The 17,472-nt window shown below is 46.5% G+C and overlaps 1 protein-coding gene across 3 annotated transcripts in view; it reads left to right on the top strand.

Moving 5' to 3' along the window:
* Positions 1-15,642, top strand: part of ZNF512B (zinc finger protein 512B) — a 74,254-nt gene extending 58,612 nt beyond the window's left edge. For all 3 annotated transcript variants that reach the window (XM_061630974.1, XM_061630975.1, XM_061630973.1), the window contains exons 15-17: positions 2,860-2,922; positions 7,423-7,521; positions 10,049-15,642. In XM_061630974.1, the coding sequence (XP_061486958.1) occupies positions 2,860-2,922; positions 7,423-7,521; positions 10,049-10,345 (459 nt within the window). In that variant the 3' untranslated portion in view covers positions 10,346-15,642. The remainder of the gene's footprint in view (positions 1-2,859; positions 2,923-7,422; positions 7,522-10,048) is intronic.
* Positions 15,643-17,472: the final 1,830 nt, after the last annotated feature.

The raw sequence follows: 17,472 nt of genomic DNA, 5'->3' as shown, positions 1-17,472 counted from the left end.
CACTTCATTTTTGGCAGGTAGCCTTTGCTCTCTGCCAGAAGTGAAGCCGCATCTTTGTGAAACCTCTTTGTACCAGATCTGTTGCAGATTGCTTTGAAAGATAACCAGATGTTGCAGGCACCTTCTCTCTGACTGTGAGACAACACTCTTTTCAGCAGGAATTTCATGCAAACAGCTTAATTAAGGGAAAGGCTGCACTGATGTTTAAATCCAGCAGATACAATTAGAGGAGCTCCTTATTCAAATCAAGGGCCTTGTGTGCATGCAGACTATTCCTGATTAGGTGTCTATATACTTAGAGTCCCAGTTTCCCAAGGGCTGTCGCATTTAATGTTCTGAACAAGTCAGGCTCACACAGAAACTCAGGAACTGGCTTTTGGGTGCATTACCACAGCCTAGGTCCCCTGTCCTATAGAATCATAGAATAGTAGAGTTGGAAGGGGCCTATAAGGCCATCAAGTCCAACCCCCTGATCAATGCAGGAATCCTAGTTAAAGCATACCAGAAAGGTGGCTGTTGAGCTGCCTTGGCCATGGTACATTGCCTACAACAAGGAAATCCAACTGGTTGCTCACAGCTGCCTTTCCCCCAGCTGCCTCCAGCCAGCACCTGCCAGCCGAGCCTTGCCCACTGCTGCATTCCTTCTGCCGACAGCTGTGGATGGGGCAGCATTTCTTAGCCAGCTGCCCCTCAGCCTTTCCAGAGCTAAAACAGCTGAAGGGCAGCCTCACTCAGAGGCGGCAGCAGATGTGGGCTGCCTTGAGTTTTAGCTGCACCCCTTTCCGAGCAAGTCCTTGGGATTCAGTGCAACCCATGCTCGTTGCAGAGCATCCAGAGCTCACACACTGCTCCTGAGCGAGGTTATCCGAGGATAGGGAGCTGCCTTACATTGAATCAGACCATTAGCCCACCTAGCTCAGTATTGTCTTCACGGACTGGCAGCAGTTCTCCAGGGTTTCAGGCAGGGAGTCTCTCCCAGCCCTACTTGGAGATGCCATTCGCGACTGAACTTGGGACCTTCTGCATGCAAAGCAGGTGCTCTGCCACTGAGCTACGGCCCTCAGTGCTTGCACAGAGAGGCCGGGGCTGAGGAAGATGCCAGTGAGGTGGGAGGGAAGCCAGAGAGCATCCCCCTCCCCTGGTTGGCCAGCTCACCTGTTGGTGGCACAGGAGACGATGCCACACAGACATCCACATTGCCTCTCCTTTCATGCTGAGAGGATTTTTCAGTCAGGGGAAGGGGTGGGGAGGTTGGATCCTTCCCAGCCAAAATGAGATGAGTGATCCTTATCCTCATGGAGGATGGGGTTACCAATGGCTGCTAGCAGTGATGACTGTGCACAACAAAGGAGTCGGGTCTTTAGTGTGGTGGCACCGACCCTTTGCAATTCCCTCCCCTTAAATATTAAACAGGCGCCATCTCTGTTGTCTTTTTGTGTGTTTTTTTAAAAAAAGATGTTTTAAAGATGTCATAGAATCATAGAGTTGGAAGGGGCCTATAAGGCCACCAAGTCCAACCCCCTGCTCAATGCAGGAATCCGACTTAAAGCTTATCCGACAGGTGCCTGTCCAGCTGCCTCTTGAATGCCTCCAGTGTTGGAGAGCCCAGTACCTCCCCAGGTAATTGGTTTCATTGTCATACTGTCCAGAGCATTCCCGTAGTCTACCAGGGAGTGAACCCGACCAAAAAATGAGATAAAATGAGTTTTGTTTTTGAAGACATTTTAAAGATGTTTTGTTTTTAAGAGGTTTTAAAGTGTTTTGTTTGCCACCCTGGGCTCCTTCTGGAAGGAAAGGCGGGATATACATTATTATTATTATTTCTCCATGTTAGAGGCATTATGTCTTTGAACACCAGTTGCTGGTGAATCTCAGGTGGGAAGAGCACAGCTGGATATAAATGCTTGCATCTCACCATTTTGTTCTGGCCTTTAAGGACTGGTCTTCCTCCCCTAATTTTGTCCCCCGTCCCCTTTGCTTGTGTGTCTTGTCTTTTTAGATTGTAGGAGGGTTAGACAAATTCATGGACAAGGTTATCAATGTCTACTAGCCACAATGGCTATGCACTACCTCCGCTGTCAGCGGCAGTCTGCCTCTGAACGCCAGTTGCTGGGAATCACAAGTGGGGAGAATTTTGTTGCGCTCAGCTCCTGCTTGCAGGCTTCCCATAGTGGGCACCTGGCTGGACACTGTGAGGACGGGATGCTGGACTAGATGAGTTTTTGGCCTGAACTAGCAGGGCTGTTCTAATGTTCCTATGATTTCATGGCCAGGGCAACTAGCCCCTGAGCATCTTGCCTGGAGAAGGAGTCAGCCCCATGGGCTGGAGAATTTACGTTCTGCCTGATCTGCAGGAAAACTATGTCAACAAAGTGTGGGGAGTCGGAGGGAATGTTGCTGCTGGAGTGGGTGAGAGGCTTCAGCTAATTAGCACCTCTGCTTTGAAAAAGTGTGTGGCTCTGACAAGGATTGCATCACTACCTACACGATTAACCCAGTTTCCCTTTAAGCAGTAGACTCACAGCCGCTGCTGCTTCAGTAAGATCTCCTGTTGCCCAGTGGGGCCTCTCATAACTGTTTGAAAACGTCTGAATTTGCAAAGGTCCATTTAGAAACCTATGTTGCCTGCCAGAGGCTGAGCCACATGACTCCCATTAACATTAATTAGAAACGTGTGACAAGATCCCGATGGATGGATCGCCTATAAAATGATGAGACGGAGTTGTGTTGACGAGACAGAGCTTGCAAGGCAAGAGGGCCTTGTGGGGCTTTCTATGAACCGTGGAAAGGGAGGTTGGAGAGTGTGGAAGTGGACTACAAAATCCTACTCACCATCTGCTTTGCTGTTTCTCCTTCCAGTGCTGCGCAGCCATCTATTCCAGCGTGTCTGGTTTGAAAGCCCACCTTGCAAACTGCAACAAGGTAAGGCATTTAAAAGGATTATATATCCCACCTTTCCGACATTTAGGTCTGCAAAGCAGCTGACAGACCTGTTTGAATAAACTCTCTTCCATTCTCTGCAGGGAACAGGTTTTCCACATATTGATCATCCACCCTAGAACAAACCCATCAGACTCCCTCACTCTACCCTGGTGGTCTATGCCAAAGGGCCACACCAAAGGACTAAAACCCTTTGACGTTACCCCTGGCACACAATGTTGATGCTGTGTTGTTGTTGTTGTTAATATTACTAATTTATAAATCTCTCCTAATGAAGCATTTAGAAGTGATTTCACAATATAATTACATGTATTATTATGTGCCTTCAAGTCGATCATGACTTATGGCGACACTATGAATCAGCGATAAGAACAGTTAAAACAATTATGTATATAAAAACAATTTCAATACAATACAAGTACCACCTGGGATAAAAATCTCCACTTAGAAGGGCTGTTGAAAGAGGAAAGTCTTCAGTAGGTGCTGAAAAGACAATAGGGACAATGCCTGCCCAATTTCTAAAAGAAGGGAGTTGCAAAGGGTAGGTGCCACCATGCTAAAGGGACAATTCTGACATTGTACAGAATGGACCTCCTGATAAGCTGGTTTCTGCAATTGGATACATAAGGGATGAGGTGATCTTTTAGGTGTTCTGGTTTCAAGCTTTATGCACCAGTAACAGCACCTTGAACTTAACTCTGTCGTTAATTGGCAGCCAGTCTTTCAACAGCAGCATAATACAATGGTGACATTTTGCTCGATTGATCAGTCTAGCCACTGCATTCTGCACTGTCTGCTTTCTTCAGGTCAGCCTGAAGGCCAACCTCACTTATCACACTTCAGGATGGTTCTTTACATGTGTCAGGTGTTACATACTCCTAACCGCTGTTTAAGCTAGAAGCAGACACAGACCTTTAACAGAAAGATTTCACACATCTCTGTTGTCCACAACTTCCCTTTTTCCCCTGCGAGCTGGCATCACACAGAACTTCCTCATTTTCCTTTGTGAAGATGTGATAGAAAGCCTCCCAGCTCTTACAAGCAAATACAGTAGGGCCCCGCTTCTCGGCGTTCTGCTAATACGGCGGTCAGGCGTGCTGGAAAGAGCAGGAGGCAGGGAAGCCTCTTGGTGCTGGCTGCGGCGATGCTCTCTGCCTCGGCCCTGGACCAGGACACCCCGAGCCAGCCAGAGGAGGAGGAGGAGGAGGAAGCAGTGCCGGCCTCCCTCCCCTCCTCTCTCCGGCCCACGGCAAGGGTGAAGGGGCGGGAGTGGGGGAGGGGGATGGAGGCTGCTGCTGGTGGCACAGCTACACCCCTCAGCTGGCTGAAGAGCCAAACAGGCAAACTGCACCAAAAAAAGAAAACACCCAACAGCCCTCATCACTGCTTCTGACGGCCTGGCTGCAGCCCACTCATACGGCGGGTTAGGTTCCAGACCCCCTCCTTGCGGCCCCTGCCTGATGCTGCCTTTGATCCACTTTTTGGCGATTTTCACTTTTCGGCGGGGGTCTGGAACCTAACCCACCGTATGAGTGGGGCCCTACTGTATAAGCATATTGTTTATAGAATTCTCCTTATCAGAAAGGACAAGATTTATTACTCTTTCACACCCCGGATGATACAAAAAGCTCCGCTGGCTACTTGAGGTTGCAGTGGAGACAAAGAAGTGGGCCTTCTTCACGGCCCTTACCGCCCAGCAGTAGGCATGATTATGCACTCTCACATTTGGCCAGCTTTTTACTGCGCCTTTCACTGCTTGTGCTCTAGCTGTTGTTCAACCTGCTTTCATCACCCTTAGGTCTCTGATATACCTGAGTGCAGAATGGGCTCCACAGTGCTGGAGAGGGTGCCCAGGGGCTACTGTGTCAAGAGCCTGATGCATCTCATGATTCCCCGGTGCAGCCAGTGCTTCAGTTGGATTGCCTGCTCTTTCCACTCGGGAAAAAAACCCACAGGGCATTCAGGAAACCATTGGATTCCATTACTCGGGCAGATCATCTAAATGGTCCACAACCCATGTGGGGGGTGGGGGGGATCGGAGCCACCCTGGGCTCATTTGCGAGCAAGGGCAGGATATAAATAACTTCTCTTGGTCAAGGATCTTCCAGATCTCTAAAAACAAGGCTTAGGGCTCGTTCACCCAAACACCCAAAAGATGTTGTGATGGCCACCAATTTGGATAGCTTTAACTGAGGACTCGATAGATTTGTGGAGTGTAAGGCTATCATCAACAGCCACTAGCCACAGTGTTCTGCATCCAGTGTTACTGAACATCAGTTGCTGCGCATCACAAGAGGGGACTGAACTGTTGCACACTCAGGTCCTGCATGTGGGCTTCACGAGAGGCATCTGGTTGGCCATTTGTTGATGAGAACACGATGCTGGATGTAGCATGTTTTCTGGGACAGAATCATGGTGGCCATCTGCTGCAAGAAGCTCTCCTTTGACCAGTTGATGTAGCAAAAATTTTAAATGGAAAAAAAAAGTTGGCAATGGTGGGGAATAATTCCCAGAGAGCAAATTTAAGAATTGCCTCCCCAAATCTCCTCCACCCCACCCTCAGTTTTTGGGTCATCCTTTCATCACCCTCCAGCAAATTCAAGCAGAACGTTCAACAGTTCAAAGTTTTGGCTCACCCGTAATTATTTTCTAACGGATCAGAAAATGGCCGGATGGTTCATTCAGATGCTTCAAATTGTGTGAAGATGCACCTAACCCATCAAAACGATTGTCTGCTTCAAATTAATACCACAGATCCAGTTGCAAACCAGTTCTCGCAGTGTCAGCCTCACCTCCTCTGCCTTTGGGAGCTCATACATTACATCTTTGTCAATAAAGAATATATTACACCTTCTCTAGTGGTACATAGAGGCAGAGTAGAAAGCTCATTCGTTTTTCACAAGGACAGTGGCAGCAATAATTCAGAGTTTTCATTAGCTGCTCCGCAACCTAATAGAGAAATTAGAAAACCTTTATTGATCAGGGTTGGCTATAAATTAGAAAAAGTCTTCACTCCTCATGGGTGTCTGTAGTGTAGAATGAAATTGCTGTTCTGCTCCAGGGGAAGGTTCTATTAGAGCAGCATGGATTTCAGGATGGCCAGCACCGTGTGGGGTTCAAGCTGGAGAAAGTGTAGAATGTTGCTTCAGCAACAGACAACCTCAGACTGAATGCTGGATAAGGCTGCAGCTCAGTCTGGGTGGTTAGCTCTGCCCCTCCTTCCCTGAGGATAGGCCTCTTCTCTTGGCTCTTTGCAACCCTCCTGGGATGACTACACAACCTGACCACTGCTAGGAGCCACTGCTCTATGATGCAGTTCATCAGGCCCTGCAGATCTGAACTCTTTCAAAGTGATTAGGTATTCCTTGACCATTTGTCTATCCTTCTCAAGCTGCAATCCTGCCCCTTCAACTTCACGTTTGCCCAGAGGATCATAGATCCTCTTTTGGGAGAAGACTGAGCCGAAGTAGCACTTGAGCACTTCTGCCTTTTTTTAGTCAATTGTTACGATTTTGCCATCCTCATTGAGTAGCTGTGCCACCATTTCTTTTCTCTGCCTTTTACTATGGACGTACCTGAAGAAAGCTTATTTTAACCTTTAAAATAGAGTTTGACTTACACTTCCTTTTTTACTGGCATAAGTTCTGCCAGGTTGCTAGGTCACGTGACTGAAGTGAAAGAGGTTTGGAATAGATTAAAGTCTCTCCTTGCCCCAACCTGCTGTGCCATCCCCCTGGAACACCCCCCCCTTTTTCCAACTTATGCCACATAAATTCCACCAGCTTAGGGAGTTATGGTGGCATAGGCCCAGCTCAGCTGGGACAGCCCAAGATCCACTTGTTCCAAACTTGCTCATGCCAGTGGATCTTAGGTTTGCATTGCACTGTGAATCTGCTTCCCTGAAACTTCCAAACATTGGTTCTAGTCCTGCCTTTTGGAGCAGCAGAGAACAAGCCTTCCTTCTTTGTGAAGGAGCATGAAATCACCCGCACAAGCTGAAGTGATGTAGTTCAAGAACAAATTTACTGTGCATAGATGAACTCTACATTTCCAAGGTGAAGGAAGGTGTAGTCATCTGGGGTTTGGGGAGTAGGGTCCTAGCAGGATCCCTATTTCTCCAGCATCCTACAAGTCACTCAGTATGAAAGGAGAGAGTATGAGCTACTGAGAAGTGTCTTCTAATATGCTTCCTTGCCCTTTCTTGCTACTTGGAGCCGATCAGAGTGAAAGGAGGTGAGTCTGCCACTTAGAAGACTCTTCTCAGTAGCTAACACTCCCCTTTCATACTGACTGGCTTGTAGGTATGTCTGTTGTTGTGGGAGAAGGCATGAACAAGGATTTCATTTTCAACCCAGCAGCAAAAAAGGGGGGAGAGGGTGTGGCTGTAATTGTCATGAATGGACCCTGCACTTTTGAATTTGCCACTCCGCTACTGGTTGCAAGTAGGAGACAGAATTCATCTGCTTGGCCTTTGCATTGCAGGGAGACCACTCGGTGGGGAAGTATCATTGTCTTCTGTGTCAGAAGGAGTTTAGCTCAGAAAGTGGCGTCAAATACCACATCATTAAGACTCACTCAGAGGTAAGTGCCGGGCAGCTCTTGTTGACAGAGAGAGGGCTTTACAGGGAGCTTCCCACTGCAAAAGTTAATTGCCAGGCCCTAGAAACCCTCTTGAGACTCACAAAGAAGTGGTCTCAATGAGGGCGAGCTTAATGAGACTGGCTGGTTTTTGCCTTTCCCCCTCTCTCCCTCTTTAAACATTATTCTTTTCTCAATATACCATAGCAGTGGTTTTCAAACTTTCTACTTCCAGTTGACTGAAAATGGTTTCCCAGAATTTGGCTCTCTTATTTTTGGCATCGGGGGGATCATTCGTAAGGGGAGGAACCTTACTGGGGATAATGTCTTTGGCAGAGCTCTGTCCAGGAGTGGTTGGCTCCATTCCTCCCTCCCCCCCGAAGCAAGTAAACTTCTGTCATGACTGAGGTTCCCAGTGTTGCCCCTATGGGCATCTCCCTTGATGCCCAGCCAGGTCCTGTGCCCCACCCAGTTTTTTTTGGGGGGGAGGCCTTGTTTTTGTCTGTATTGCATTTGCTTTGGGGTGTGTGTAGGTGCTTTGCCTGTTTTGGGGGAGTGGCTCCATTCTGAACATCTCCAGTTTTTCTTCTATGAAATGGATATTTTATTTATTTAGGCCATTTTTATACACTTAATATATATAAAAAATCTCTGTTGTACAGAAGGATCAAACAACAACAAACGCCATAAAAATATACAATAAAACCATAATACAAAGACATGCATGATACCTATTACAAGTTGAGCAATAAATACCAAAAGAATTCCCTTGCACTTCCCCACTCAACATGTCTCAGTCTCCTGGCTCTCACCCAGGACTCTCCCTGTCCATCCTGCCTCTCCCCCAGGGCCCAACGAACACAATTCACCCCCAAAGTCAGACAAGAAAAGAAGGTTCCCAGGGGATCCCGAAGATGGCATTTAGGACAGTCTTTGTAAGCCTGGGAACCATCTTGAATGTTGGATCTTTGTCTCCCATGAACTTGCTGAGTTATCTCTTGAGCACTGAAACAGGAGCCTGGGATTGTTGTAGCCAACCAGCAACTGCCCCCTGAGTTGGTCTGTTCCATTAGCGCTCTGTATTTTGTGGTGCCCATGGCAGTTTCTTAGATTTCCAAATGTACTCAGAAAGGTTAGAAAGGGGGAAAGTCCCCTTGCACAAGCAGAAATCCTTGCACTGACAGGACACGTTGATTAGACGGCACCCTTAGTCTTCACATCTGCCCCATGTGTCAAGGAATCCTTGGGTGCCTGTAACAGAACTCAACTGATCACATTTTATTTATTTATTTATTCATTCATTATTTGATTATTTATTTATTTATTTATTTATTGCACTTTTAAACCGCCCTTTAACAACAGGCTCTCAGGGCGGTGTACAACAGGATAAAACCACATTTAAAACCAGCAAATGTGGATTACAACATATAGGTATAAAAACACATTAAAAACAGATTAAGACAAAATTAATAGAAATTACAATTAATTAACTATAAAATTAAAATTAAAACTAAGATTAAAATGCCTGGGCAAAGAGGTAGGTCTTTACCTGGCGCCGAAAAGATATCAAAGAAGGTGCCAGGCGTATCTTGTCAGGGAGGGCATTCCATAATTCGGGGGCCACCACCAAGAAGGCCCTAGATCTCGTTATTGCTCTCCGGGCCTCCTTGTGAGTTGGAACCCGGAGAAGGGCCTACGACGTCGAGCGCAGCGAACGGGTAGGTTCATAGTGGGAGAGGCTTTCCAGCAGGTATTGCGGTCCGGTGCCGTTAAGGGCTTTATAGGTAAGAACCAACACTTTGAATCTGGCCCGGAAACGTATTGGTAGCCAGTGCAGTTGGGCCAGGACAGGTGTTATATGATCAGATCTTTTAGTCCGAGTGAGAACTCTGGCCGCAGCATTCTGCACCAGCTGAAGTTTCCGAACCGTCTTCAAAGGTAACCCTACGTAGAGTGCATTACAGTAGTCCAATCTAGAGGTTACCAGAGCATGGATAACTGAGGCAGGAGCCCATAAGATTTTAGGCAGTTCTCCATATGCTGCATCAATCACCACTCCTGAGAAATCCCTACAATCTTTTATTTATTTATATTACATTTATACCCCGCCTTTCTTTTCATGATAGAAACCCAAGGCAGCTTAAATATGGTTCCCAGATGGTCTCCCATCCAGGCACTGACCAGTTCTGACTCTGCTTAGCTTCAGCAGGGAGCAGGCCTCATATGCCTTCAGACCATAGCCTGGGAATCTTCTGTGGTTATCCTCCTTCTGTTTCATTGGCTTGCCCAGTTTGGCAGACGGATTTGGGGACAAGCCCCCTAAACTAAAACAGAAGGGGAGGAGGTTGCAGCTCAATACCATTCACGGCCTTGAAAGTGGGGTGCTTGACTTTCTTTTTTTAAAAAAACAAACCCTTAAAGCCACCAGATTTGCTGGTAGCTTTGGTAGTGCAATGGCAGCGGTAGAGCTGTGGCTGATGTTGTTCTCCTGAGATTTCTCCCCTTCACCCCTTTCCTTTTTTGAACACAGAACTGGTTCCAAACATCTACGGAGGCCATCCAGAAGAAGAAGAGCAGAGAACAGACCGCTCCCAGCAACGAGAAGAAGAAACAAATCACAGACGGGAAGAAACGGGGGCGGAAGCCAAAGGAAAGGCCTCCAGAAGCTCCCATTAAAAGCAAAGAGAGCGTTATAGGAAAGACAAATCATAAGAAAGCGACGGGGGGCTTGTGGCAGAGTGCAGACTGCAGCCCTGAGGAGAGAGAGAGAGGTAACAAGCCGCCCCACAGCAAGAAAGGGGGAGCCAGCAAAATGCCAGAGAAATAAGCAGTCGTGGGGGAGGAAAAGAAAACTCTCTAATGATTAGTTTACAGCCCAGGGACTTGGGGTGGCAACGGGGGGAGGGGGAGGACCACTGCCAGTATGCTGGGCCCCTCCTCCTTCTGCACATCCCTTTTCTAAATGGAAAACCACTTCAAAGCATAATCATGGACTTTTGTTTTCACACTGGACGAGGATAACAAAACGAGACGGTTGGTATGATTCCTCCATCGAAAACCTCCGTGGATTGTACATAAGCCCTGCAGCGGTGTGGGCACCCTGTGGGTCATGCGCCCTGCACCCATGGACAGGTTGAATAATAAGATGGTTGCTGATGGGAGGCGCCCCTCCTCCTCTCCTCCTCTGTCTGCATTCGAACCTGATACCGCTCAAGGAGAGGGAGAGAGCAAGCAAACGGGTGTTGCTCCAGTGATGGGAGAGGAAAGTGCAATAGGAACCCAGGCGTAAGCTTGTCCATTCTCTTTTTTTTAATTATTATTTGTGGATTGCTTTTCAGGTAGCAGTCGTGTTAGGAAATAGAGCTGGTGGGACTTTTATGAATGAAATTATTGTTGTGGTTGTGGTTGCAAACCAGCTTTCTTTTATAATTTTTATAGGAAGTGCTTTTTACAAAAAAAAAGGAAGAAAAAATTCCAGTGAGATTGTTTAACAATGAACATTTCAGAATTGTTTTGTTTTGTTCATGTTTAAAAATTTACTTTTATTTTGGAGCTCGTTCCCCACTGTCAGTTGGCTGACGCCCATTTGGGAACTATTGTTTGGACGTCAAGGTTTTGGAAATTGAGAAGTTTTTTTAGAAGACTAAAATTGGGGGTGGGAGGAAAGGGGTTGGCAAAGACATTTTTGGAAGCAGACCCTTTGGGGGAATTTTGAAAATGGTAGTTTTCTCGCCAAGTAAATTATTGCCTAGATGGTTCTGTAGTGGAAATCTCAAATGTTTTTTCTGAAACATATTTCTTTAAAGACAGCTTTGAAAGGAAACCACTTGGTTGCTATATTAAAAAAAAAAAGTCAAGAACATTTATTATGCCTGAACAGGAAATATGAAACCATATAGGAGCCACGGGACCACGTGAGCTCGCCCCGCCTCCGGCGTCCCTGTGCATGCCAGCCTGGCCCTTTTGTTCTTGCCTTCCCATGTTGAGCAGTGAAGGTCTGAAGGGGGGCTACTTAGTCATCTTCACTTGAATATGAGCAGAACCCTCCATGTGGTCAGAATTGCCAGTGTGGTGTAGTGGTTAGAATCGAGCAAACAGAGGAGGGAAAGCACCAAGATTGGTGGGACTAAAAGGAGGCAACCTCCAGGACAACTTGTAATAAGTTGTTTATTCAACTCAGCTGTTTGTTTAGCTCAGTGTGACATTTTACAGTTTTTGAGTTATTTTGAAATAGTTCATTTTTGAAATAGTTCCTTTCGAGTGTACAAGATTAAGCCTTTCCCAGATTTAAAAAACCAAACAAAGTTCACAGCTCCTGACAAACAAGGCATATCTCTGAAATGCATTGAGCTACATCTGTGGTAAACAAACAGCTTATTAGGAAAAGCTCAAGTGCTTGTCTCTTTCTTGTTCCACCATCGTGGTTAGAGTATTGGACTAGGACCTGGAGACTAGGGTTGATATCCTCCCACTCTGCCATGGAGCTTTCTAGATGACCTTGGGCCAATCACAGTCCCTCAGACTAACCTACTTCACTGGGTTGTGGTGAGCATAACTCCTTGGAGAAAAAGCGGGATTTAAATGTCATAATAAATGAATAAATAAATAAATAGCAGGGTTTCTGGCTGCACAGAGGCTTCTACTCATGTTCAAGCAAGCACAGATAGAAGCCCCCATTAGAGTTTCCCTGTTCAAGATAGGTAGGTTGGGGTCAGAAAGGCTGGGGCAGGTTGATATTTCCTGAACACAGATAATGAGAGAGAATATAAGAAGTTCTAATCAGTCAATCAGCTGATTTCTGTACAGCAGGAGTCGCCAACCGTTTGGGGCCAATAGGCACTTTTGGAATTTTGTGAAAGTGCCATGGGTGCCAGTCACAACATGGCTGCCATGGGGGTGTGGCACAATACAAAATGGCCACCATAGGGGTATGTGGGAGAGGTTGAGCCAGCACAAACAGGAACTGAGCAGGAAGAGCAGTCTCTCGTGCATTTTGGATGTTTGAGGGGATATTTACTGAGACTTTCATGAGCACCATAGGTGGTACTGGTAAGCTCACTAGCATCCATGATGCCACATGGATCACCCCTACTGCAGAGGGTGGGAAATGTACTTACTAAAGATCCAGCAATTTGTATATTATGTTAATTCAACAGATCTGGCAACTCACCATCCACTTACACCGGGGGGCCTTGAGTCTAAGCCAGTCTTTCAGCCATCACATGACTAACGGATCCATTGTTGGAACCAGTGTGCACTGCCCAATATGTGTCACTAGCAGTGGCGGCTGGTGGCTCCATGTCAATGGGGCAATGGAATCCGCTCCAAATTTTAGCACCTTGGACAGCTCCTTGAAAGTTTAGACTAAAAACCCAGAGCAGATTGCACTGCCCCATGGATGTGGAGCCACCACCGGTCACTAGTTTCACAGTGTTGGTACAGGAATTCCTAGGAGAAAACGTAGCTGACATTCCCAGAAGCGCTTCCCTTGCTTGTGGCTATTTCCTAAAGCACCAAATTTAGATCCAAGGAAGATTTGCTCCTAGTTTTCAGTAAGGCAGTGTACCTTGTATCCCGGCTGTGGTTCCTGTTTTTGTGTGTGTGTGTTTGTGTGTGTTCGTCATATGACTGAGTGCTCCTCTGTATAAAAAAACATTCCCTCCACATAGAAAATAAGATATCAGAGGAAAGGATTCTGGCCATGCCTTCTTCCTCACATGCTAGCTTTCTGTGTGCAAGGAGTTTGTTTAGTTTTAGTTAAAGGAGCATTCCATCATGTGAACCCCCACTTGCAGCTTGAAATGGTATACCGCTGACACAAGTGCCCATTGGGACTAGTAGGGCAGAAGGCAGAGAGGCCAACAGGAGGTGAAGCTGGAGCCAGTGACATCCAGAGCCACCTCCTGACTGGTTACAAGTGGGCAGAGGGTGTTGGGGCAGTGCCCCATTTGCCCTGCTGGACCAGCTTCCCATGCCTGACCCTGGCTTACCACCTAAGTGAGGACTAGGCTGGTGTGTGGAAACATTCTTATAGGGCGATTCTTCATCTCAGTGCCAGGTCAGAAAAAAGCCATCCATTTCCCCTTGCCTCAGCTAGGCAGAAAGGTGTCAAAGGGCTAGCGTGGGCCCAATCCTCCTGGCCCAATCCTACTATCATCCATCATTGTCAGATGCTCAGTCTGCTCAGTGCAGACATGCTCCTTACACGTGGTTAGTGTGATTCATGGCTTGTTGCCTTCACCATGGTAGCGATCCCAAACCCACATGAAAACCCTGGTTTAGCTTGCCAACCTGAGCCCTCTTCTTAGAGAGAGCCTGCAGAGCAGATGTGGGAAACCTGTGGCCCGCCAGATGTTCCCAAATTTCAACTCCCATCAGCCCTAGCAAGCATGCCCAATGACCATGGATGATGGGAGTTGTATTTCAGCAGCATCTGGAGGGCCAGAGGTCCCTCACCCCTGATATTGCCTGGAAGAGCCAGGCAAGACCTGCTAGTCACATTGCAAGCATGAAGGTTGGGCAGGTGAGGGAATGCCCACCTTTTGCTCAGTGCAGATGTGGCACGTGATGAAAATGTACCATGGTTATGAGTTTGTGTCTGCCTAGGGCCTCTGTTGCTTGGGATGAAGGTGATATATAGGACAAGGAGGCATTACTGGTTCTGGACCCAGGGTGACTACTTTATGGCTTTCCAGATGTTGTTGGACTCTTCAGCTCCTACCAGCCCCAGCCAGCATGGCCAATAGTTAGGGATGATGTAGTTCAGCAATTTGTGGAGGGCCAAAGGTTGGATAGACACCTCTGGATTAGGCTTTTCTTCGTAACACTCCATGTTAGGGAACACTTCTGGGATTGAGGTTGGCTACGGTGTTTGCCTGGGGAGATACTTTAAGGCAGGGGTAAGCCAGCTTGGTACTTGTGGAGCTATAACTCCCATCAGCCATCGCCAGCCTAGCGAATGGTCAGGGAAGATGAGACTTGCAATCTAATAACATTTGAAGGGCACCACATTGGCCAACCCAATGCTCTTAACCCAAGGCCAACCCAAGGGCCTTAACAGCCTCCGTCATAAATTGAAGAAAACGGTTCACCTCTCTGTCTGCTATGTAGCTGACATTTGGGTGTGGAAACAAACTTGTGTAATTCAGTTCTTACTTTGATTTTCATTTCTAAAAAGGGCTGTAGTCTGTTGGGGGAGAACAAGAGAACAACCCAACCTCTCGTGACAGAGGGTGGTATTCAGTGCTTGTCCTACTCAGAGTAGACCCATTGAAGTTAATAGACATGACTAACTTACGCTTCAGTGGGTTTACTCTGAGGAAGGCTTAGTTGAATACACCCCAGAATCTGTTTCTAGTAAGGCTTTGTATACAGAGTCACACAAACAGCTTGTGAGATAATCGAGGCACGGATCTTGTATGTTCAGGCTTGTTTCCCATTACACACTTGCAAGGCAAGAATGTGCTGTTTGTTAGCATATATCATGCAGTGATGGTCCCGTACATCTTGTACAAAAGTCTGCTTTGTGATGGAATGGTGGGGAAGTGTAGCCTCTCCCCAAATATCAATCCCATGTAACTTTTACGAATGACACTGGTGTAGTTATGCCAGCCTTCCCCAACCTGGTGTCCTCCAGATGTTTTGGACTATGGCTGTTATGGCTGATGGGAGTTGTGGTCCAGAATATCTGAAGGCCACAAGGTTGGGGAAAACTCAGTTATACCAACCCTTATGTATCTGGGAAAAGAAGTCAATTAGGGGCCTCTGAAGCTTAAAAAACACTGGTCTGTCTACTAATAATCAGGTTGCCAAATCTTAGGGTTTGAACTGAAGATAGCAATTTCCTGAGGGTCTTTAGGAGAAAGAACAGAATATCAAATGAGGAGCCAAAATCTAGGAGGGCAGCAAGCTATTTTATTGTTGAGCGCTGTTGGCATTCACACACACGTCCATCAGGATGCATCCTGAGGCACCAGGCCAAACTTTCCCTTAACCAGCCAAAATGCCATTGTCTGTCCCACCAGGCTCCACCCATAACCCGAGAGGTTCCACCCCTTAACCCCTAGACCAGCCTTTCCCAACTAGTGGGCCACCAGATGTTGTTGGACCACAATTCCCATCTTTCCTGACCATTGGCAATGCTGGCTGAGGCTGATGGGAGTTGTGGTCCAACAACATCTGGTGCCCCACTAGTTGGGAAAGGCTGCCCTAGACTCTTCCCTCTGCATTACAGGGTCTGAGCCTCAGAAGATCTGGCAATCCTAACTTTGAATCTCAGCTAGCTCAGAGTTTTCTACCAAAGAGCCCTGGGAATCCTTATGCTGTTAGGGAGCTAAGTTTTCCCAACAAATCAACCTCAGCTTCCACATAAAACTACAGCTCCCAGGATGCCTTGAAGAAGTCGGCATTTAAATGGATTAAAATCCCATTTAAGTTAGTAGTGCACACGTGGCCTTTGACCTTAAGAGGCCAGGTCTTGGACCTCAGGCAACTAGACTTTTCCTAAAGTGCCACTGATGAGAAACAGAAGTCCCACAACTTCTGGGATCATGGAAGAACCTCAGATGGTATTCATAGAGAAGTGTACCAAATAGACTGAATATACAAGGTTGTCCATGCAGTTTGCCTTATTCTGTGCCCTGTCATCCATGATTGGTGTGGTATTTAGTAACTTTACCTGCATTGTCACATTAGACACAAGCAATCCAGGCTTGTAAATAGTCTTGTCTCCTGTTGCCAGTAAGAATGATGACGATAAAGGTATGCATGGGCAGTCAATTTTTTTTTAAGCTAGTAACTTTCACAAACTTAGTTACAAGATTGGAGCAATCCACACCTGTTGGAAGGGTTTGTCCTTTGATTGCCAAAGCACAAGGAAAAGGAGGAGTGAGGGAGCTATCTGGTTTCATTTTTCTAATAAGCAGACAATACAACTCAGCACTCTAGGAAATTACCTACTATCTCTATGATGAGTACAAATAAAAGTAACATTAGATGGGCTCCCTCTCCCCTAGTGGAAGCATCGCTTTCCTCTTTTCTGCTCTAGAAATTTTTAAAAAGTGCATTTTGGTTTTAGGGGTTGACTTAGACGGAGAAAGGGCATATGATGATACTGATTTCTTTGAACCCCGTACACCAGCAACAGTTTCTGTGCAATACCAAACCCTGTTTGTAGAGCTGTATGGGTGACATTGCCATGAAATTTCGCCCCTTGTTGTTGCTTGCGTTTTAAATTGAATACCAGGTAGTTGCAAAAAGGGTTATACACATTTCTGAGAGCAGGACTCCTTAAACTTTGTTCTACTGAAGACCGCTATATTCTGTAGACCACCACATATTCTCACCTTAATAGCCTTCATGACTCATGACACTTGTAAGGCTTCTAAATTAAAATTGCACTTGAGCTCTATGCGCACAACAACCCAACAAGGCAAAAGCGCTTATGGGGCAGAATTGGGCATAGCTAATTTTGTTTGCTTATCTGTTTGTTTAGTCTGTGCTTATTTTTCAAAGTTTTCACTGCTGAAGAGGCAGCTGCTTTTTTCATTTTTAAATTTTTAAATTTTGCAGTTTGTACTGAAAGGTGGGTTGCCTCTTTGGCATGCGGTGAAAAGACAAAGGAGGCTTCAGCATTTCCCTCTGTTATTTTTGAAATGGTCCTGGGGACTGTGTGAAAGTGCACTGGAGATCAGCAGTCATCACAGAATCATGGAATAGTAGAGTTGGAAGGGGCCTATAAGGACATTGAGTCTACCCCCTGCTCAATGCAGGAATCCAACTTAAAGCATACTCGACAGGTGGCTGTCCAGCTGCCTCTTGAATGCCTCCAGTATTGGAGAGCCCACCACCTCCCTAGGTCATTGGTTCCATTGTCGTACAGCTCTAACAGTTAGGAGTTTTTCCCGATGCTCAGCCGAAATCTGGCTTCCTGCAACTTGAGCCCATTATTCTGCG

Source organism: Rhineura floridana, chromosome 6, assembly GCF_030035675.1.
Source record: "Rhineura floridana isolate rRhiFlo1 chromosome 6, rRhiFlo1.hap2, whole genome shotgun sequence".
In the NCBI taxonomy this organism is placed as follows: Eukaryota; Metazoa; Chordata; class Lepidosauria; order Squamata; family Rhineuridae; genus Rhineura; species Rhineura floridana.
This window is presented reverse-complemented; position numbering and strand designations above follow the sequence as displayed.